Raw genomic sequence first — 25110 nt, 5'->3', positions numbered from 1 at the left:
TTATATTAACAACCGTGTAACTGTTCATGATTTACAATCCAGTTGCGCCCACGTTTGGCAGTTAGATTCAAACACTACATGAATAAAATATTGGCTACTTGGTTAAGCTTTCACAACATAACACATGATATCCGACATTTTGTTTAATTCAATATTAGTTATGAATATTTATTATTTGAACATAGCGTGACGATGAAACAAAAACAAAATGTTCAGTTTCCGGTGTCACATGTCATTCCTCATAATTTACCCCTTATAGATGTTTTGAATTGCAATGACAAAGCATTTAACTGACTGTTATTACATCATTAAATATTGATGTAATATCAGGGTAACGTTTTGCATTATCATTCACGTGTATATACATCACCTAATAAAATTAATACCGTGATTATTTGCTTTTATCTGAAACCTTACTGACGGTTTTAATCTACTTATACAACTATTTATAATACATTTTAATGAAATGTGAATCATGTGAATTGTTCATTCAATTATTTTCAGTTTTTACTTTAATGACCCACCAGGTAAAAAGGGACTGTGGGTAGGATAGGCCACGCACATGTAGACAGACAACATTTTATGGAATCTTTACTTGGCTTGTAAATGCTTAAATATGGCCGAACTTTGCAAAAGTTAGAAGAAGCTCAAGATACTTTATTTCTTAAAGAAACACTAAACTACAATTATTTTTTTTTTTTTGGGGGGGGGGGGGGGGGGGGGCGTATGGAGCAGTCAAATCAGCAAACACTGAAAGCCATTTCAAACTTTTTTATGACGTTATTGTTCGGACAGTCTTATTTTTAATAAAATTTATCTCACTTTATTTATTTGATATTTTGTTTACAAAATGATAAATATAATGATTATACAGATTTTAGCAAAGTAACTTTACTGCAGGTAATATGAGACAAAATGTTACTTTTGGACTGATTTGTATGCAGAGTTGTATCTTTTGAATCTAAATTTCAATAAAAACCATTGTCTTTGTGTTTTCAAATAAAGTCAAATTATTCATAAAACAGTCTCATGACGCAATTCAAAAGTAAATCGCGGGTTTTATTAATAAGTCATATCAATTTAAAATTGTTTGAGACTGTTTGCCAGTCTGGTGCATATTTAGCTTGAACATTCATACCAAATCGAAAGTAATTTCATACATGAGTCGAGAGTAATTTCAGGCCAGAATAGCAAATATCTCATTGGTTCGCGTCAAACAATTAAGTAAAACTGTCCGACATAAATAATACGAAAATGTAAAATTAGTCTGTCTTTGCACCAAAATTTATCTCAGATTGTTTCAAATGTGCATTTCCACGCGACAAAACCAAAAGTTATGGTAGCTGATATCTGCCATTTCGCCTTTTCGCCCCGCGAACCTGCCGAGCGAAAACACGAGAATTAACATGTTAAAATGTCGGGGACGCGGGGCGAAAACTCGTTATTCTGCAGGGTCGCGTTGTGCGATTTAGTAACTGGTATGTCGGGGGCGAGGGACGAAAACACGATAATTAGCGCTGCTTAATCTTCGAGTTTTCGCACCGCGCCCCCGACATTCCAGCTACTAAATCTCGACTTTTTGCCCTGCGAGCCCGTTAATTATCGTGTTTTCGCTCCGTGCACCAGCTAAATGGCGAGTTTTCGCCCCGCACCCCCGCTATTTTAGCCATCTTTATCATCGCATTTTCGCTCTGCGTGGTCGCGGGTCGAAAAGACGATATGACACAAATAAGCCATAAAGATAATTGCAATACGTAACACGAAAATGCAAAAAGTCAAAATTAGAGAAATAAAACGGCGAGGTCGCGGGGCGAAAAGGCGAAATTAAGCATTACAATGGTGGGGGCGCGGGGCGAAAACTCGCTTAGGGCGAAAAGTCGAGATTTAGTAACTAATTTGGCGGTGGCGCGGGGCTAAAATACGCCTCGCCATTAGAGTTACTTTGTCGACTTCGATCCTCGACCCCGCTAATGATCGTGTTTTCGTTCCACACCCCTGCTAAAAGCGAGTTTTCGCACCGTGCCCCCGCCATTTGAACTTATTAATTCTCATGTTTTTGCTCGGCGGGGTCGTGGAGAAATCGGCCACCGTAACAAGTACTTGCATAAACCTTTTTTCATAAATGATAGGCTTTCGTACTTAACTATCAAAACGCAAATATGAAAGGTTGTATCTTCTTTCAGATTTTTTTATTTATCAGTCACCATATCCTTACACAAAAATGTTTTAAGATAAAGGTAATGGAACTGTACTGAATGAAAATGGGTAATTTCCGATCGTTTACGTAATCGTGGTATACAATTTCGACATTATTATCCGGCTGTTATGAAAAATAGGTTTATGGCATACAGACACTAAATAGAAAAATGGCGCGAAAAAAATGGTAGTCGCATAATGGCGGATACAAATAGTTCTCAGTTTTTTTGCTCTGTAGAGCTATTTTCCTTATTTTCTTTGCAATTGTTTTGCTAAAATCACATGACAGACCTATGCTTGACATGTAGGTATCATTTTCATAATGAAATATCAACATGACAAAATTTTTCATGGAAACTTAGATCATACACCACCAGTGTTATTTGGGGTCTCATTTTTAGCTGATTTTGCAGTTTGTGTGTTTGACTGAAATTATTTTTCTTGCATCAAACATGACCCCCACTTTTCTTTTGATTTTTATTTAGCATTGACAAAACTCTTCAAGAAAATGTAGGTTACAGACATTTAAAATGGGTCCTGATGTGTGATGCGGCCATTGGAAATAGGTCAATTTTATATAGAATAAAGAACAATAACTATTTAGTGTGTTATAACCTATAATTGATCGCGGCCGATGATCATATTGAATAGGACAAGTATTTGCACGCTGGGGAAAATATTTCATGATGGACCTGTCAATTCTTTACTTGTGGGTGAAACAGGTCTCATAAGCGTAAATACGACTAGCTTCTACTGATTATAAAACATACCGTACGATTTGTTGTGAATTAACTGTTGTTGTACTTTTAGTAGTTTAACCGCCACCCTTGTTTAAGAGCAACATTTAAAAACACGTTTTTTATTCATCCTCAAGTAATAAGTAAGTAGACTCGCCCAGTTTAATCAATCTAGACGCATATAGGCTGATCACTACCAAATAGAATGTAAGCCTCCGCAGGTCTAGTCACAAGTAGTCCAAATATAAATAGTACTAATCTTTTTTCCTTTCCTAGTGCATTTTCTCGGCAGCAACGTGCTTACTTTTACCCTACCGCGTTTCAGTATGTATCACTTTGCATTCTAATGAAATCGGCATGTTCCTATCGCATGCTAGATAAAAATGGCGGCGTAAGAATTTAATGTCACGAAAAGAGAAATTGAAAGAAGCGAAAAGTAGTAAATTCAGCGGGTTGTATTTAACGAACTGTAGTTTTCTTATATAAAAGTTAACACCCCCTTTTCTTTTTGTTTTTCTAAAGTAGCGATCTAGTTCTTTATGGGAATATAAGTCTCTGAAAATCTGATATGCTAGAAAATGTCGAAACACCGTTATGAAATGAGTGGATTTTATATGAAATAAAGAACAGCTGGATTTAGTGGTGTTCAGCCTATAAGGGGCAATCCATGTTATTTTCTGAAACCCCTCGAAAATGAATGGAAATGCCATTAATCTATTCTTTATGGTGTAAAACGGTAACAAATGGCTGAAAACGCTTAAATTTCTTGTGTTTTTGGAATTTAGATCAAATTTTCGACCAGGTGGCACTATTTTGGTTCGTTTTAGGACCTAGTAAATGTCTTTTCTCGCATTTTAGCACTTCAGTTGTCTAAATAATATTGAAATTAACATGTTTCTGAATGAAAATTACAAACATCGTAACGATTAAATGGATGTTAAATGTAAATTCCACGAATAAGGTAAAATTAATTGAAATATTGCTTGCACAGGGCTAAATTTTGCATATTTTTGGGGATGGGGGTGACCTGTAATGAATTGTCATTTCTCTATATTTTCTCAATATTTTGCACCAAAACAAAGCAGAATCATTGTGAAATAGGTGTACCTTGAGAATGAATGCAAATTCATGGAAAAATCAAACAAAAATTTTCTCTTATAGGCTGATCACTACCAAATAGAATGTAAGCCTCCGCAGGTCTAGTCACAAGTAGTCCAAATATAAATAGTACTAATCTTTTTTCCTTTCCTAGTGCATTTTCTCGGCAGCAACGTGCTTACTTTTACCCTACCGCGTTTCAGTATGTATCACTTTGCATTCTAATGAAATCGGCATGTTCCTATCGCATGCTAGATAAAAATGGCGGCGTAAGAATTTAATGTCACGAAAAGAGAAATTGAAAGAAGCGAAAAGTAGTAAATTCAGCGGGTTGTATTTAACGAACTGTAGTTTTCTTATATAAAAGTTAACACCCCCTTTTCTTTTTGTTTTTCTAAAGTAGCGATCTAGTTCTTTATGGGAATATAAGTCTCTGAAAATCTGATATGCTAGAAAATGTCGAAACACCGTTATGAAATGAGTGGATTTTATATGAAATAAAGAACAGCTGGATTTAGTGGTGTTCAGCCTATAAGGGGCAATCCATGTTATTTTCTGAAACCCCTCGAAAATGAATGGAAATGCCATTAATCTATTCTTTATGGTGTAAAACGGTAACAAATGGCTGAAAACGCTTAAATTTCTTGTGTTTTTGGAATTTAGATCAAATTTTCGACCAGGTGGCACTATTTTGGTTCGTTTTAGGACCTAGTAAATGTCTTTTCTCGCATTTTAGCACTTCAGTTGTCTAAATAATATTGAAATTAACATGTTTCTGAATGAAAATTACAAACATCGTAACGATTAAATGGATGTTAAATGTAAATTCCACGAATAAGGTAAAATTAATTGAAATATTGCTTGCACAGGGCTAAATTTTGCATATTTTTGGGGATGGGGGTGACCTGTAATGAATTGTCATTTCTCTATATTTTCTCAATATTTTGCACCAAAACAAAGCAGAATCATTGTGAAATAGGTGTACCTTGAGAATGAATGCAAATTCATGGAAAAATCAAACAAAAATTTTCTCTTATAGGCTGATCACTACCAAATAGAATGTAAGCCTCCGCAGGTCTAGTCACAAGTAGTCCAAATATAAATAGTACTAATCTTTTTTCCTTTCCTAGTGCATTTTCTCGGCAGCAACGTGCTTACTTTTACCCTACCGCGTTTCAGTATGTATCACTTTGCATTCTAATGAAATCGGCATGTTCCTATCGCATGCTAGATAAAAATGGCGGCGTAAGAATTTAATGTCACGAAAAGAGAAATTGAAAGAAGCGAAAAGTAGTAAATTCAGCGGGTTGTATTTAACGAACTGTAGTTTTCTTATATAAAAGTTAACACCCCCTTTTCTTTTTGTTTTTCTAAAGTAGCGATCTAGTTCTTTATGGGAATATAAGTCTCTGAAAATCTGATATGCTAGAAAATGTCGAAACACCGTTATGAAATGAGTGGATTTTATATGAAATAAAGAACAGCTGGATTTAGTGGTGTTCAGCCTATAGAGCGCTTACTTCACCCGATTTACATTCGGAACATTTTCACGCGTTTCGGGCTTTATCGTATGTTTAACATGGGATTTTTGAACCGTCCAAAGATGCTGGAAATGTTTGTCTCATTGTTTATTTTTTTTAATAAAAATGTTACTGCTTTCATTGTCTACCACTTTTTTCCCACCCTTGCCTGAAAAAAAACAGTAATGAGTTTGTACACTGTTCAGACAATTTAACCAAACACAAGTTTACCTGCATAAACAGAAAGCATGATATGTCACCATGCGCGGATCCAGGGGGGGGGGTGGGGACCGGGGGTCTGGACCCCCTCTGAAAAATCTTTAAAAAAGGAAAGAAGACAAGAAGGAAAGAAAATGTTTTTCGAAAAAGGCAACATTAGGACTGCATGTAAAGTATATGCGGCTGCTGCTACATACGACCCCGACATAATTCATATTATTTATCTAAAAGAAACTAAGAATTTAACCTTCAAGAAAGCTTGATTTTATCATTTTCCCAAATTTAACAGGTTAGTCCATAAAACTGTTCCAGAATGCAAAAAATGAAGTGCTAAATTTCAAAATTTCCAGGGTGTGTGTGTGGGGGTGGGGGTGGGAGGGGCAGGGTATCGGACCCCCTCTAAGAACATTGGCTGTGTCCGTGCATGGTCACTATACCTGCCCTGTACTGGACATTATGGTAAACGCTTCTTTCCTGCACAAATGACAATTTCGCAACTTCTGTCCGGTTTGTACAAATTTCTGGCCGCGATAAACCATTTGACTTGGATGACATTGGTAAAACTTGAAATCTGGCCAGATGATGGTGGAAATGGGCTACTTTGATTAGAATTTGATAGAAAATGACAAATTTATTGCAATTTTGTTGAAAATGAGGATAAAACCAAAAAATATCACATTTTGACTGTTTTGAGTGTATTTTTTTCAAAAGCCTACTGATTGCTAATTTCTGGCCATCAGAGGTAAAGTGAACATATTTAACAGTTTAAATGTGTACTTTGTATGCAGATCATAGTAGAAAATGTCAAAACAGGGCACAACAAGGCTGTATTTAGGGTAACTGCTTCAAAATTATGTCGCGACAGCTATTTTTGACAAAATCCTACGCTTTGTCCTATGGTAATGAAAATGCCATAAAACCTTAGAAACTGTTGATATCAAGCTAAAACCTTGTATTTTTTCATGTATTTAGGTTTCTTGTACATTTCAAATGAAAATGGCACAGTGTCAGAGAAAAAAGTTTTTCTTATATTATGGCCGAATGATGCCGAAATCGCATATGGAGGATACGTTAACGAACGAAAATTGCCGATTGTCATTACAGTCCATTACCTTAACATGTTTCAAGTTAGTGTTAAAGTTAAAATGTTCACTGCACATCTGTTATCATTGGCGTATATAAGACTTATTATTCTGTGATGAAATTCTTAACAGTTTATTCATTTTTAAATAATGCTTGTTTACAGTGACCTGCAAGGGACTTGCCGACATGGGTGAAAATACTTCTGGCATGTACAAAAGTTACGATGAAAGTAGCCAGATCGTCATCGACATTTTTTGTGAATTCAACGACGGCATTAAAATAGGCTACAGTTACTTAGCACCAGGCACACTAAGCTCTTCTGTTAACATATCCAAACATTATACTCGTAAGGATCACGTCATGCTGCGACATGTGAGGAATGACAATGTGCAGTATGAATCAAAAATGAAAATCATTTTTGTACAATCTTACTTTTACATTTCTAACTTCTGCCTGCTAGAGTTATACTTTCATTTAGAAGCGTTTATTTATTATATACGATTTGTATGGGAAAATGGAAAAATACTTGAAGTCTTATTTCCTTTTACAGTCAACGGTTAAATCCGAGTCCGCAGCAAAATATCCAGCCATGTTATTTCCAGGTGCTAGTTGTTTTGCTGTAGTTACCTTAGTAGTGTGTTTTAAAAACTCACGAACATCTTAAGTATTATGTACTAGAAATCATGCATGCATTTTAAACAACTTTGTTTTGTCTATTTTAATTCATTAGCATAAAAACTATGTACATTTTAAGGCAATACATGCAATCATATCGGAGTAACCCTATATACTGTGTTGTAAGTTGCCCTTTATGTATGGTTAAATAACCCAAACTTCCCACTGAACAACGGTTTATGACGGAAATGGTAACACCGTAAACGAAATATTGAAAGACTCGCCCAAGATACGACTGCCGATGTCAGTCGAAATTGCTTTGAGATCATGTAAATAGCGTTTATAATAATATGGCTATGATCTAATTTTCTGTTTGGAAGCAGATTAGTGTCAGAATTGCTATCACATTTGTTCACTGGAATGCTAGTACTTGGGTATATTCCTTAAGATATGAAACTTGGCGTTAATGTTACGTTACATATGCGCTCTGTGTGGCTGCATTTGAACTATGTAAAGCGCCTTTGAACGTGAAATTGATCATGAAAATGGCGCTATATAAATCTGGTATAATATATAATATATATACATAAAGAAAAGAAATCGTGTAAGTATCGTGTAATTACTCAAGAATTCTAAAGTATACCAATTTATTCAGATAGACCATTGTAAACGTCTGTTTTCTGGATGCCAAGCAAGCCTTCAACAGTGTATGACGTGTAACTGTGTGTCATATCTCGCAGATTTGTTTTGTACTGTTATGAAAGACATTAAAATTTTGAGCATTTCTTCTGAACACGGATATGTTATTACTGCTTTTACAAAAGCAAAACTTGATATGGAAAATCTTTTCTTGCAAAGCACACGAGGATTTCCAGTGTTTTCACCGGTGCTAGAAAACTCCATCTTACTCGTGCAGTAAATGACGTATAACAAACTACATACATGTAGAAGATTTATGTAGAAATTTAAATTTAATTACATACAACGGAATGAAAATTAAAGACTCTGATGTTCCTCTTTGTTCCTTGTAGAATATTTCTCGATTTGAAACGAAACGTTACTTTATCAAAAATGCATAACGTTACGCTGCAAGTGATATAACAACACTGGAACTAAACACTGTTATTTGTCTTTGAAACGTCATATTGTCTTTTCTGTTTATGGACGTATATTTCCTGAGCTTTGTTTTGGCTACAAACGCTGCTATAAGTAAAAATGCTAAAACGAAAGTCATTCGTTTTATTTAATTTTTATTATCTTCTTGAATATGATATGCAAGAAAAAGATTTGACCACTGGCTGTGGATGCAGGTGGAAATATTCGGCCTTCGGGTAACTTGCTAAATGCGTTAGCTTGGCAGAGCCTCGCTATCGCCTAAACATTTACTTCCCGTCTACCTATAATCAGTGTAAGAATCTTATATTTTTAATCCATTAGTTGATACCGACGTGTACCGAGCGTTGAAACTTGTATATAAATTTTGTTTTAAGCTATCTTCCTTCTGATTAGTTAGACGAAGGGTTTATAAACGACTGTTTCAAACATAAAGTAGCTAAAACTCATGCAGATAATCAATTCAATCTCTTGTTTGTTTTGTTTTTGTTGGGTTTAACGTCGCACCGACACAATTATAGTCTTATGGTGATTTTCTAGCCGCTGGAGGAAGAGCCCAGGTGCCCATTATTTCATCACGGGCGGGTACCTGGGTAAAACCATCGACAGTCCGTAAGCCGGTTGGATGGCTTCCTAACATGGAGAATTAAACGCCCCGAGTTAGGCTCGAACCCACATCAGTTAGGGGCAAGAGGATTTGAAGCCAGCGAACTTAGCCACGGAGGCCCAGAATTTAATCTGTGGTCCTATTAGTACAAAACCCTAGCTGCTATCAAACCTGTTTATATCTTTGAGCTTTTACCAACTACGTTTCAGACCAAACCCGTTTCAACAAATTATAATGAACAGCTCGACCAAACATGAGTATATGGATCGGTGACCCCTGCAATTATGAGCAATTAGAAACTAAACTTTCCACAACCCGCCTAGTTCCAAACATAAACTTTTGTTTCGAAATGTCTATAACCTCTAACCGCTCCCTTATACTATCTGAAACTTAACCTTGTTTCTCTCAAACCTCTGTAACAGTTTCAACCTTGTCGCAAACATTAAATAACTACAAGGTTCAGCACTGTAGTCTTAAACCATCAGCTCACACTGCGACCCGGACCAATAGGATACGATGGACCTTGCCATTTAAATTAAGGTACGTTTTTCAATTTCTGTTGATATTTCAATCATACAAAACAAGTACATTTTACTGTTTTAATTTTGTAAAATTGTCTACACAGATGAGAAGAATATTTCCTGTTTAATCAACAACAAAAAAACACTCGAAAAGGACATTTTTCCCGGGTGCTCCTCTTAAATAAAACTAACATTAATCCAGATGCTTCCGAAGGATCTTCTTATAGATTTATTTATATTTAATATATTCTAATAAAACTTTTCCTATTGGCATTGTCATAATTTGATCACTTACAAAGCACTGTCATGATATTTATGTCAACATGAACGCGTTTGAGAAGTTCGTACATGTCTTCATAACGACTTGGCCACGTTGTTTGATTAAAATTGATGAAAGCTATTAGAACATTACGCAAACTCACCTCAAAACTGAACACATATACGTTTTGCGTAGCATTTCATAAAAATGTAGATCTAGTATCATTATATATAAATGAGCTTTAATTTAATTACAGTCTACAATTAAAGAATATTATATCACCGGTACGTGCAACTGTGAAATATCAACCATTTACAGTACTTATATTTAGAAACATTTGAGCCATGCCGCGAGAAAACCAACATCATGCGTTTGCGACCAGCATGGATCCAGACCAAACTGCGCATCCGCGGAATTGGAATTAGAGAAACTGTTAGCGAATAGCATGGATCCTGACCAGACTGCGAGGATGCGTAAGCAAGTCTGGACCCATGCTGGTCGCAAAGCTACTATGTTGGTTTTCACATGGCACGGCTCATTTATTCATGTTAGTATATCATATCAATGTATCAAAAAGATAAACGTTGATCGAGTCGAAAAGCTATCGGTCGGAACCAGAGAAAGAACATCACTAGGTTCTGGACGGCCACTTCTCCTAAGCAACTAGGACTGGCTTTTCCTAGAAAATGGTCTCGAGAGCGACTCATAATAGCTTTAAGCTTACTTCACAATCCAGCAATTATAATTAAATTATAAATGACAGATAAATTATCAATAACTGAATGTAGGTTAAAAGGTTGTCAGTATTGACTGTTGTTGTTCTAAGAAGGAATTAACGACATTATATATAAAAGTTTCACATTCACAATATATATTTAAGATTAATATGGCAACTAATGTTTGTCTGGCTTGGCCTGAAATATCTGATTATTCGCAAAAGTCCGAAAAGTCCACTAAAGGTCACTAATGATGTTGTTTGTTTTGGCCTTCTTGCTCTCTTCCAAACATTGGTCGTCTTATCTGGTACTGAAAACAAAAATAATGTCAATACCAAAACATGATTTAAGGATCGCAGCACATTTAAATATCATTTAAACATTTAAACTCGGAGCGTATCGACCCTTACAAAAACTGGGCCGTTAATTAGAAGATAATATTGAAAGAAAATAGCAGAGTCGAGAATGTGGCTTTCAACGAGTAATCAGTGTTTCTTCGTTTCTTTCTAACCTTTGAAAACCACACACTATATAATGTAAAGCGTATCATTTATCGTAATATCATAATACAAATTATAGAAATTAAAAAAAGACAATATTTATAATGCATATGTAGTAACATCAAATTCTGTATACGTCATACCTTTTCTCCTGGCCGGGTAAAACCTAACAAGAAGTCCCAAGTAAAGCGGTTCTCTTGGTCGGCTTTTGGTGCTACAAAACCAAAGAAGACAAAATAGATTTAATATAACCCTATATTTATGCAGTACGTTTAGTGTCTGTTACTTATGAAAAAAAAAGAAGTTACCAAGCAGCAAAGAAATATTAAACAATACAGTATGATTTAAAAAAAATTCTCCGACAAGTAATTAATATATTACCATTGTCATAATACATTGTGTGTTCGGAGAATGTGTTAGGTTCGCTCGAATCACTTCTGTATCCGTTCTTGTCCGGAAACGTAGGAAGATCTTGAGGACCGTAAAAATGTCCTCTGGCACCTGTGTATAACCGCACCGGTATCCTTCCCTGATAAACTGAGCTGCTACTTTCATCGTCATCTCTACAATCATTAAAATGAGTGCAATCTTTCCAAGAAAAAAGAAATACATATATTTTTCCTGTCTAAACAGATATCAACTAATCAGGACAAGAGAAAATATAAATAAAAGTTTGTTACAATAAAGAACTAAAAGTGTATCGTAAAATATACAGTAGCTCACTGTTCTAATTACTTGTCTGGCATGGTCTGACCTGGCTTAGCTTTGCCCTATGAGCCCAAGTTTTGACAAGGACAGACAGATAATTATTCCACTTGCAAAAAGATGACATAATATACAATATTCTTATCTTATTGCACTGGAAGAAAAGACTGTGAAAATTTTGGTTATTTCTATTATTATGGTATGAGTAGTCATCTTTAAACTAAACAAAAATTTAATTGTTATAATAAACAGATATTTCCATTTTGCCTTAAATGGTCCCAAAAGTGAAACTGTAAATGACAGACATTTAGATTACTGAATAGAAACAAATGATCCTGGTCCAAGTGCCACATTTCGACGCTCATGAGACGTTTACTTTTATTTATTGATCAGCCGAAGTCCCTGATGTTCATCGGGCTAGGGTAAGTCAGACCCAGGGTCAGTATTCATAAAGCTCCTAAGGAGAAAACATAGGAAAATCCTCAACTTTGTAAAATTTCCTGAACAACATAGCACAAAAGAAAATTGTACACTGATTTATTGATAATCTTCATTATTATGACAGACTGTATGTGACATATTGTTAGACGACGATTGTCCACAAAACGCTTTGGAACTTTTCCCTTAGTTAGTCCCTTAGGGAACATTTTCCCTCAGGAGCTTTATGAATACCAGACCAGACCGTGGCAAGTCAGAGATTAGAACATGCATCAAAATCGCATTATAGCACTTCAGGAGTTTCTTTTAAACGTAGCCATCTTTTGACAACATATTATTCTCGTATTTCCTTTTTATTGAGAATAAGTTATTACATTATATGTTAGTCAACGTAAGTAAAGAATTTAACTTGATTTCTATATGTTAACTTCAGACCCGCGTCACAAATCGCCCTATCCTAATATCAGTTGTATAATACTTCTATGTATTATACGTTCAAACTATTCAGAAATGTGTAAACTATGTTAAACTCCTCCACAAGGAAGTCTTTGTGGCAGATTAGAAATACCACACCTAATACCTCATGGACTGCATATAGGGTCGATAATGTAACAAGTGATTAAGATATGGCTATGTCTTTACACAGCTCATCATACTTTCAATCCTGCTGCAATCAACCTAATTTCGGATATGCATTTTGGACAAACAAATACACCAGAGGTTATCTGCCTTCAACATGTTTAATGGCGACCTGAAGGATACAGGACGCATAACCGATACTACCTGGTTTCAATACATAGGGTCATCAATATTTCACGTTATACCATAAAATAAATGGTACTCGGTTTCTGTTCAAGACCATGGTCATGGTAACCATGACACTGCCAAGCTTACCTAAATTACTAAAAGTGATCTACTAACACCCAAAATGATCATCATTGACAAACTGTGTTCTCCTTTTGATAGTTTCAAGTTTATAGTTTAGTTATATCTACTAACTCTACCATATAGCACTCACCTGCTGAACAGAAAACATAGGCTAACAAGCAAACTCATTGAATCAATTCATAGATGTTTACGAAATGTAACAGTAATATATATCACCATAGGGCAATTTTGCATGAGTTATTGCCCAGCACGTACTTTCACCAACACACATTTTTGAAGGAATACTGGACTAAATTGTGTCCAATATAAAAGATCTGCAGACAACATCTTCCTCAGTGCTATACACTGATCATCACCAGACAGTGGCAATGCTTCCAGATAATTCATTGCTTCAGGACAGGTATTCAAAATTTCATTGATACCTAAATCAGATAATCCCACTATGCCTTTATTTGGAGAAACATTGTTTTCATTGTGCCCATCTCTCTGTCTGTTTGTCAGTCTATTAGTCCGTAAATCCATTTGTCAGTAGGTCAAAGGTAAAGGTCGTACGGGGTTTGAACACTGAAAATCATTTACATGCAATACCTTGAGAATCAATCAAATGTAACCTTTAGCCTGCTGGTGGCAAGCCATTTTGCCTTTGTGACCAGTGCAGACCAAGATAGCCTGCACGTCTGGTGAATTGATTTTCTTTGTTAAGTTGGAATTTATGGATTGTAAAACATTCAAAGGGCAATAACGAACACTAGAATATTCTAGCTAAAACACTTTTTGAATCATAAGCTTTTTCAATTTCGGAGGGACCGACGGACGGACGAATAGCTGGACAGACAACGCAAAAGCTATATCCCTCCTCCGAAAATACTTTCCATTTTGGTAACTAACAAAAATGGCATACGGATATTAGTTTAGCGAATAGCATTTGACAAAATCAATCCTTATAGAATACATGCTTGATCGAAATCACTCAATACAATATACCGATAGATTCATGATCCTATGTTGCTCAATAATATGGTGGCAAACATTCAATACAGTATACAATTAGATTCCTCTACGCCTTGTCATGATCCTACAGTGATAGAACACTATCAACAGTATGCTATAATTCAGTACAGAATACCTATAGATGCCTCTACGCTTTGTCCTGACCCTATGGTGATAGATTACTATCAACAGTATGAAAACAATCATTCAATACAGTATATCTATAGAATCCTCTACGTTTTGTCCTGACCCTATGGTGATAGAACACTATCAACAGTATGATAACAATTTGTCCTGACCCTATGGTGATAGAACACTATCAACAGTATGATAACAATCATTCAATACAGTATACCTATAGATTTCTCTACGTTTTGTCCTGACCCTATGGTGATAGAACACTATCAACAGTATGATAACAATCATTCAATACAGTATACCTATAGATTGCTCTACGTTTTGTCCTGACCCTATGGTGATAGAACACTATCAACAGTATGATCGCTATCATTCAATACAGAATACCTATAGATTCCTCTACGTTTTGTCCTGACCCTATGGTGATAGATTACTATCAACAGTATGATAACAATCATTCAATACAAAATACCTATAGATTCCTCTACGTTTTGTCCTGACCCTATGGTGATAGAACACTATCAACAGTATGATAATAATCATTCAATACAGTATGCCGTTAGATTCCTCTACGTTTTTGTCCTGACCCTATGGTGATAGAACACTATCAATAGTATGATAACAATCATTCAATACAGAATACCTATAGATTCCTCTACGTTTTGTCCTGCCCCTATGGTGATAGAACACTATCAACAGTATGATAACAATCATTCTATACAGTATACCTATAGATTCCTCTACGTTTTGTCCTGACCCTATGGTGGTAGAACACTGTCAGCAGTATGATAACAATCATTCAATACAGAATACCTATAAATTCTTCTACGCTTTGTCCTGACCCTATGATGCTGAACAGTATGATAACAATCATTCAATACAGAATACCTATAGATTCTTCTACACTTTGTCCTGACCCTATGATGCTGAACAGTATCATAGCAATCATTCAATACAGAATACTTATAAATTCTTCTACACTTTGTCCTGACCCTATGATGCTGAACAGTATCATAGCAATCATTCAATACAGAATACTTATAAATTCTTCTACACTTTGTCCTGACCCTATGATGCTGAACAGTATGATAACAATCATTCAATACAGAATACGTATAAATTCTTCTACACTTTGTCCTTACCCTATGATGCTGAACAGTATGATAACAATCATTCAATACAGAATACGTATAAATTCTTCTACACTTTGTCCTGACCCTATGATGCTGAACAGTATGATAACAATCATTCAATACAGAATACTTATAAATTCTTCTACACTTTGTCCTGACCCTATGATGCTGAACAGTATGATAACAATCATTCAATACAGAATACGTATAAATTCTTCTACACTTTGTCCTTACCCTATGGTGCTGAACAGTATGATAACAATCATTCAATACAGAATACCTACAGATCCTCTACACTTTGTCCTTACCCTATGGTGCTGAACAGTATCATAGCAATCATTCAATACAGTATACTTATAAATTCTTCTACACTTTGTCCTGACCCTATGGTGATAAACAGTATGATAAAATCATTCAGTATAATATATAAATAGATTCCTCTACACTTTGTCCTGACCCTATTGTGCTAAACAATATGATCGCAATCTTTCAATACAATATACCTATAGATTCCTCTTTGCTTTCTCCTGATCCTATGGTGATAGAACACAATAAACAGTATGATCGCTGCCACACAGAGAAGAAACATCGGTATGCCGATACCAAGTCCCAGGATCAGTGGTAGCGTATCTGATAAACAGACAGTGATAAACATTGATACATGGAAGTATATGTTATTTAACTTATTTTGTATGATATAGGTTTAAAATGGTTATGAATACCAATTTAATGCTCGATGGATTTGATTTTACCCGAACGGGAAGCCTCTATTTCATTTACGTAAATCCTTCCATTGCATACCGCTCTCGAGACAAATACTCACAAATGCAGCAAGCTGTCGTTGTAAAAGAGCGGGGAAATGAAATTGCATTTAAAGATAAAAAAAACTCAGTTACTCCGTTCAACCAAAATCTAGTCATACACCAAAGACAATTTATGCTGATATCGCTTATAAAGTTTAATGTTGTTGTCATAAATGATAAAGTTTGTTATTATTATTATTGTTATTATTATTATTGTTATTATTATCATTATTATTATTATAATTATTAACTAACCTTCAGTATGTCGTAATCTGAAAGAGAAAGAAATCAAATTAAACGTGTGAGTAAAATTTACTTATATTTTGAGTTTCTTGAAGACACTTTATAAAGTTTTTTTAAGCATCCTTATTACAGCCATACGACCCATAATGTCACTTTTCAAGCAATTAGACTTTTCAAACAAATATACCTCACTTGTTTTTGTTCTTTTACCTACATCCATCCTACCCATCGACTGAAATTTTATTTCAATCAATTATTGTTGTTCACTCTACATACTTACTCGCAGAATGGCAGACCGTTGCTGACACTACATAAATATTCTGTTCCACAATCACCAGCAGATGCTTCGTATATCTCACACAGTTGTTCTTCTGTTGTTCTCACACCTACGTCCACTTTCAAAATATAAACAAGACAACCTAAGGTAGTGTACAGGCAAAGCCATGCGATAAGGTATTAATGTTTAGCGTTTCAGCATTCTTTGGACGATAAAGTAGATCATGTGAGCACCTGGCTTTCCGTTTATACCGGAGAATTGCGAAATGGCATACGGAAAATACATGATCGAACCGAGATTTCCGACTTCCATTTCGGGTCTACTAACAGTACACGTCCTATAACAGTACAGGGAAGTCTGAATTGTGTTGTACAGAGGTTGTTGCTCTGAGGAGACTATTCTACAATGAAACTTGTTTATTCTAATGCTAAAGACAGTCAATGTATTGAGGTACTTCTTACTGATGGGTGTTGGCTTATGACATATTTCCAGTTAAAGCAGTGCATTAATTTAGAAAACAAATTAGTTCTAACATAAAACACTGCGTTGTCCGTTCAGCTATTTGCCCGTCCGTTGTATATAAATAAATGCTTTCGTTACTATATAATTTTTCAGGAAAATGACATATAAACGTTACTATGATTTGTGTACAATAAAACTTAAACATTTAATACAAAAGTACCTGTTGTGTTGTCAATAACAATACCGCTAGCATGAACGCTGTCACCAAACACTTGCACTGTTGTATTGCCTGAAGCAATGTCAGCGTGAACGACTGCCACATCTGGCAGTGAAGTTTTTGGCACAACCACATCGTAATCCACTACCAGACTCCCAATACTATAAAACAGGAATGCTGTTGCTTCAGAACATTATAAGCTTTATGCCCAAAGTACCGAATATCCAGGAGGCATATGGTGTTTCCAGGAATAAATACAAAAGAAATGAGATCAGTAATTCTTTCTTGTGGTGCAGTTGAAAGAAGTCCAAAGTAAAAAGATCCTAATTTTTCTATTTATGCACAATTTAGTTTAGAACGAGCAATCTAATCCTTGAATGCATTTTGCATGAATGAATGTGTTTCATTTCTATATTCCAAGACTGGCAAACTTTGCCGAAACCGATCTAAACCGAAAATGAGTACATCTGCAGACAAGATAAAATATGCGTCGTTGTTTAGAGCAGCAGACCGTCACTAACCGGCATTTCATTTGGAAACATTCGAACCCATATGTTCATAGATAAGACCGGAAGTAGGCGTATTTTGTCACTTTTAACATAAAATATTGGGTGCCCTATAACATAACTGGCTTACCTGAGACTGTTTATCTTGATGGTGACTGTAACAACCCCAAGCTTCTCTATGTATATTATCGTTAGCTGCGAATATGTAATGCAATATAGTTATTTAGATGCGTGACATAATATAATGCAAGATGATATTGTCTGTAACCAAATCATAGCTTGTGTATCTTTTTAGTTCAAAACGTATACAAGTCAATTAATACTTATTACTGACATGTTACTTGTGAAAACTTCAAATATAATTTATATAAGGTGAGCTGACACACTCTTTTGGCGCGCGTGTGTGTGTGTACGTGCGTGAATGTGTGCGTGCGTATGTGTGTGTGTGAGCTGACACACCCTTTTGGCGTGTGTGTGCGTGCGTGTGTGTGTGTGTGTGTGTTTTCTTCAAAATGACTTTCTTCTGTAGCAAATGTTCAAAAAGGAAGTTGTCATAAACTGAATTCAAACAAAACGGTGAACATTACAAAAATGTTACAATAAGTGCACATTACCTGATAAAGTAAATTTCAAAATATTATTGATCAGTGTTTGCAGCAAACACGAGAAGGAATATTTTTCCATTATCCGAAATCGCCCATTTCCATGCAAATGCTATTTCTTATCCTTCAGCCGTAAGAGAAAATTACATTTTCATGATAACAGGAAAATGCTAAATTCGCATACTGAGAATTCGTAATCGAATGGAAAAATCCAATTGTCATCTGGGTCTACTGCTTTAAAACATGTTTTAACGTATTTAAGAGTATCCGCCTACAAGAGAACAAAAATAAACCAAACAATCGGCGTACCCGAGCTTGTACTTCAAGTCTGTATGTCTCATATGTTACACTAACATTTAGATTGCCTTCAACAGTAATATCCAGTGTCAGCACCACATTCACCACTTGTACGCTGTCTAAAACATTCAATTAATACTTCCATTAGACAAAATTAACACAATTAGTCCAGACGTAGCATATGTGGAAATTGTACGACGTATTTGTGGCATTAGGGAGGGAAGTGTTGGGTACGAAGGTTTTATATTGGCGTTCTAGTATTCTGTTATAAACCAAACGGCTATGTATGCGTTGACTAATCTGATTCATCCCCAAATTTAGAACTCAATATTTCGCAATGGTAAGTCATCTCCTCAAAACTATTATCAACTAAAAGTTTGGCTACAGACAGACGAACAGATACATTTTTCAGTCATTGTTTTAAATCTGTTATATTGTTTATACGTTATGTTGTGCTAAAAATAGAAACATCAGTAGAATAACTGTGAAAATTTATCAAGAATGTGATAAGTCATAATATATACCTGGTGTTGGAGTGGCCGAAGGTGCAATTGTGGTCCCTTAAATTATAAATGATAAACATTACCAAGTCATGTTTATACCGCTTAGAATATAAGTGATATATTTGTGAAATCTTCCATACTTTTTGAAATGTTTTAATATAATAATATAACGTAAATCAAAAAATACATACTGTATATTAAAATCTACAATATCATTATAATAAACAGAACGCAACAAAGTTAAACAAAAGATGATTTGGTTTGATTGAGTTTGTTATAAGATATTGAGGTTTCTGCTTACATTGTAACTTAACATAGTTTATAATTGAGTATGTAAAAAAGGTAACATAAATGATCTCGGAGAACTCGTCGAGTCGGCCGTCTGTATGTGGCATTGAAAATACAAACGATATTGAAAAAATATCCACTAATATTTTTTTGCTTCAAATAAATAAGTCAAGGAAAAACACTCTAGTTTACATGTTGTACTGAGAATTAGGCAGATGTCCGTTAGATATGATAAAACACACATGTATAATAAAATATTAGTCAAGTTTAGTTCAAAGTTATACGTATATTATATACAGAATCATGTTAAACAGCGAACGCTAATTCAAATGGCTCAATCAAGAGTATTTTGACACAACTGTTCATATTGGAGTATCTTAGAAATTTAAAAAATGTGCATTTCTTAAAAAAGCAAATACTCATTGACCAATTCGTTACAGATTGGCATGGTAGAATGCAGACATCAAATAAGGGAAAACTCTACGGTCTCTTTAAAGAGCAGAATAAGCGTGAAGACTATCTAACATTATTGCCAAAACATTTGTACTTACCTATCCTCAAACTTAGAACGGTAAACCTTAATATCCCAGTTGAAACTGGTCGATGGTCAAATATCCCATTTGTAGACTGAAAGGGTCCTATGTGCCTAAATGTATGGCTATTAAACCCTAGCGCCACCACCAAAAGGTGGGGATAAGGAAAAGAGCTATCGGCATTTTCGTGGTGCAGCTATCATCGGTTTCAAAATGTAAACAGGTGAGTAGAATTTATATTTTACGTTACATTTTCGTTGATATGACTTATTTAAAAAAATCGGCGAATGTAGTTCCGCGTAAGAACATTTTTATTATAGGTTGACTGTAATTACGTTAAGATATAATGTAAATTGTGGTGTCAAGAGCTTTTCTCCTGAATCCGACATTTGTAAGTTTTGACATCTGTATGCATTCCAACGAAGTTTCGTTGCATAGACACACTATATGAACATTATTGCGCATGCAACTGGTCTAAAAGTGTTTAATACTCACTCAGACATACATTAGTATTAATAAAATCTCCGGTAAAAGAAATACACAAGCATTTTTAAAAGTGGTGGCGCTTTTACATCAGTAATTGCGCTATACAGTAGTGGTGGCGCTGTGGCGGACGGTTAGCATTAGAACGTCTCTGACTACAAATTACAATAGTTTTATTCATGAAAAATAAGGTATGATTATAGGGATTGTCATTTACCTTTTTAAATTTAGTGTCTTAAAGTATTTTGGAATTAAAAGAACCATGTGTGTAAATAATGATTGAACGACTAACCTTTTAACCACATTATAAAACTTTTGTATATTCAAATATCATGCAGACACTGTTTATCAGTTGCAGATGGGAAGTCTCAAGCGAAAAGGGGAAAGTGGACCTCTCCTAACAACTTAAAAAGAACAATATTTTGCCAAGCCTTTTTCTCCAAAGGGATTAATTCAAATTAACACATTAATCCCACTGAAGTAAAGTTCTACAACAAGGACACATTCTCCTCCAAAATATCGTCATTCAAAAAGGGCCTGATTTGTTCACCTATTAAAAATAGGTTATAAAACTAATGTCACATTCCAAATAAAACAAAACTTTTGACAAGTCAGTCACTTTCAAATCAAGAAACACTTTAAGATATGAGACGATTCTAAGCACGAAGAAGAACTTGAAAATACTAGCGAAATGGAGGAATGTGACATTTAATTGTATTAATTTGGTGCACGTAAAGACTCTGTCATTAATTAGGCAGATAAGTCAATTAACTAAATACTTTCTTTTTAACAAAGAGAAAACCTTTTTAAAAGTATTAATAGATGTTCTGGAAATATTTGAAAAAGAAAATGTAAAAATTGAGATTTTATTTTCAGAGTAGCGGCAAGGATGCATGTATACATGTTGTTTCTAGATGTAATTATTAAATGCAGATGGAGTCTAACAGGTTAGATATGTATAATGATACATTTCTCGGGGGGAAATAATCAAAGGAAATATTATGTGGTGGACACTTTTATTTCGGAAGTGCTTAGCTACGAAATGTTGTCTTTTCTGTGTTTCTATTGATTGGAAATCTGTTGGTTATATGAGAAATAAAACTATTCAATTTGTTCAGATCTTAAACGAGGTAGACGTGTAAGTTGGTAGCCGCGATTGAACAGAAAATGCATACCATATCCACAGCGCCACCACTACTGTATAGCGCCATCACTGATGCGATAGCGCCACCACTTTTAAAAAATACTGTCATATTTGTTTTAAGGGCGATTTCATTACTGATAATGTTTGCCTGTGTAAGTATCATACATATTTAGACCATTTGCATGCGCGATAATGTTCTTATAATGTGTCTATGCATCAAATTACAGCTCGAATACAAACAGATATCAAAATGTACAATTGTGCGAATCAGGAGAAAAGCTCTTGACACCACAATTTTTATAATACTTATAATACTTTAATGAAATTACATTCATCCTGTAGTAAAGTCTTACACGGCACTACATTCTCCGATTTTTTAAATAAATTTTATCAATAGAAATATTAGACAGAATGTAAACATTTACAGTTTATTTCCTTGTTGCTCAGAAATATCATAGAATTCCTGACTTATTATACAGAGAAATTAACGTTTTGTCACCATATTCTTGTTACCCACAAGTGTTTCGATCTGTTATAGCTATCATATTGTCTATATTTACTGTTATGTAACTTGACCATATTAACGGACTAATGTGAAAAACAGAACACGAATATAACCGAACTTGAAACCAAAACTCGAAAAATTGCAAATAAATTTGGCTGAGACTGAAGAGACAATTGAACTCCTGGAAAAAAAATATGGATGATTTAGAACAGTACGGACGCAGGACCTCCCTACGTTTCCACAGAGTGGTGTTCCAACCTGCCGGGGCCGACGAGAAACCATCCAATGTCCCCAACAAAAATGTCCCCATTATTGGTCAACATTTCAATAAAACAGTAAACCGTTACTAAATATAGGCAATAATTAAATGAATGTCAACCCACCCTTAACTGTTGACGAAATTGAGAGATCGCATCCAATCGGCCCGATACACATTCTAACATGATTCGATTTGATTTGATTTAAAGTTAAACAAAAAAGATCAAGCTCTGAATATTCTGCAATAAACAACGGCCGGCTGACGCGCCGACTGGTGAGAGAGCATTACTACGTCAATTATGACGTCCAATTGCCGCATGACGTCCGGTAAATAAAATTATGCATAATATTTATCAAAATATTTCAATGAGCATGCCAAAATGAAAATAAATTCAAGGCCTTCTTGTGATTTATCGTCTTACTTACCACTGTTCATCGTTCAGATGCTTCAGTATTCAATTCCTACGCATCTGAATTATGAACCGTGGTAAATTAGACGACAACCCACTCTAAGGCCTTGATTATTTGTTAAGTAACAATGTGTAGACTAGAATCAAGGAATGTGGAGGATATTATTGCCGCCAACTTATTCTTTTTCAAATTGTATGACAGGTAAAGCGAGATAACTATGCCTTTTAAACACCCAATTGTTGTTGCGGTTGTCTTCCCTTCGGTTCAGTAATGATCTTAACAAAGGTACTCACCAACGGCCCAATCCAATAGAACACGTTTTGAAAAATACAATCCAGTTACAAAGTTATATTCATCTACTTAAATGTACATTGCATATTTAAGGTAGTTCTGCACGTTCGGATCGAACTTTTTGCTACAAAGTAGAATTTGATTAAACTCAGATTTTTCAAAACTTCGGACTATACTTAGAAAATACAGCAAATAAATAAGATAAGGTCGCGTGCTTGATTTTTTTGCTAGACTGATTTGAAAAAAGGACCTCACGCAATTTTCAAAGTAGGAGTCTGCGGGCAACTTTCATAACATTTTCGCGAATAGTTTTTTTTCTATAATGTAGATTTTGATGAAACATCTAACAGTCGTGAATAAACATATGGCATATAATATGGTGAAGTAAAATGTATAGGTCCATGTGCTTATTTTGGAGATGTCTGACCATGATTAAAGTGAACCGCCTATTTCAAGTTAATTTTAAGACATTATTTTGAATTATTTAACGTGTCGCATATGTATTAATATCATATTTTAACGTTAGAAAGATAACAGTGCCATTTTAATACATTTACTCACGGGTTGTCATTATTTCATAAACTGGTTTTCATTTCAATACGCAAATCCAGGCTTTATTCTACGTTTTCTGGATAAATGTGGTAATGCCATCACTTCCGGTTTATCAAACGTGCAGAATGACCTTAAAACCATTTTCCTTTCTGTATACATTCAACACAATAAATGACTGCAAAAATTTTAATCCAATAGAACACTTTTTTGAACAATATAATCGATACCAAAGTTGTATCGTCCTTAAAGGCTCATAATGTCTTTGTTTAAAATGTGGCTGCCACAGTTTTCATCATGAACATAATATATACTAATGTTATAGTAAATCCTATTTCATATGACACAGTTTTGAATATTAATCAACATTGTAGAAAATGTTATTGAAACCATTCTTGTTATTACCTGCCCTTCATATTTGTATCTGTAAAAGTTCATGTGCAGTATAAAAAGTATTGATTTTCAACCCTTGTAATTACGCATACCGTCTATTTGTACAGCTTTTCTATTTGTTTTTGACACAAACTTTTAAGCATTTTGTATAATGAACACTTTTTTTAACAATATAATCCGATACCAAAACTATATTCATCTTATGTACATATCTCTAAATGTGAATTGCATATCTAAACTCATTTTCCTTTCTGTGTACACACCACAGAATAATTGTGCAATTTCAATATCAATAGTATATGTGTAACGTTCATCGCCAATACTGTATGAAGGTGTTAAACAATTACAAATAATATGAGAAAAGCATGAATACACAAGTATAGACATACAGATAAAAGGTATGAGTTATACTACAAGTACACTATTGCAATCAACATCTTATAGAAAACGATTGATAAATAAATTTAGCCAACTTATTGATAATACCACTGTGTCAATTGCATAACAAAGATCTAAACTTATTCAAATTATTAATGACAATAACAGTTTGGAAAATATATATTTTATAAGTCTCTATAAAATAAAAACACTAACAGAAAGTGATATTTATTCTCAGTTCAATTGTATAAATGTAACTACTTGTACACAATCTAAGATTTCTGTCTACATTTCTATGCCTTCCTTCTTCTATAAGTAAATTGTGAGCTGAACATTTAAATCTGGACAGTGCATTTATTAGCGTTTTTAACACATGACAAATACGTCGGTTTTAAACATACAATATGTTTCAAGTTTAGGTAAGTTTCTAAGGTCTTACCTTTCGAATAACACCCATTGGAACTCGTCCAAATTCACCATATACTGTAGCA

General features: G+C 34.7%; 2 protein-coding genes across 2 annotated transcripts in view; one reads left to right on the top strand and one right to left on the bottom strand.

The window, feature by feature from the left end:
• Positions 1–9837, top strand: part of LOC123561186 (uncharacterized) — a 62536-nt gene extending 52699 nt beyond the window's left edge. Inside the window, exons 3-4 of the mRNA XM_045353426.2 lie at positions 7017–7273; positions 9814–9837. Coding sequence (XP_045209361.2) covers positions 7017–7273; positions 9814–9837 — 281 coding nt within the window. The remainder of the gene's footprint in view (positions 1–7016; positions 7274–9813) is intronic.
• The window catches only part of LOC123560135 (uncharacterized), a 31985-nt gene continuing 16657 nt past the window's right edge, over positions 9783–25110 (bottom strand). The window contains exons 2-11 of the mRNA XM_053517015.1: positions 19408–19443; positions 18896–19002; positions 18115–18179; positions 17482–17639; positions 16803–16917; positions 16535–16551; positions 15980–16106; positions 11566–11747; positions 11328–11398; positions 9783–10994 (exon numbers count right to left, since the gene is read on the bottom strand). Of these exons, the coding sequence (XP_053372990.1) occupies positions 10932–10994; positions 11328–11398; positions 11566–11747; positions 15980–16106; positions 16535–16551; positions 16803–16917; positions 17482–17639; positions 18115–18179; positions 18896–19002; positions 19408–19443 (941 nt within the window). The 3' untranslated portion in view covers positions 9783–10931. The remainder of the gene's footprint in view (positions 10995–11327; positions 11399–11565; positions 11748–15979; positions 16107–16534; positions 16552–16802; positions 16918–17481; positions 17640–18114; positions 18180–18895; positions 19003–19407; positions 19444–25110) is intronic.

This window comes from Mercenaria mercenaria, chromosome 10, assembly GCF_021730395.1.
Source record: "Mercenaria mercenaria strain notata chromosome 10, MADL_Memer_1, whole genome shotgun sequence".
Classification (NCBI taxonomy): Eukaryota; Metazoa; Mollusca; class Bivalvia; order Venerida; family Veneridae; genus Mercenaria; species Mercenaria mercenaria.
This window is presented reverse-complemented; position numbering and strand designations above follow the sequence as displayed.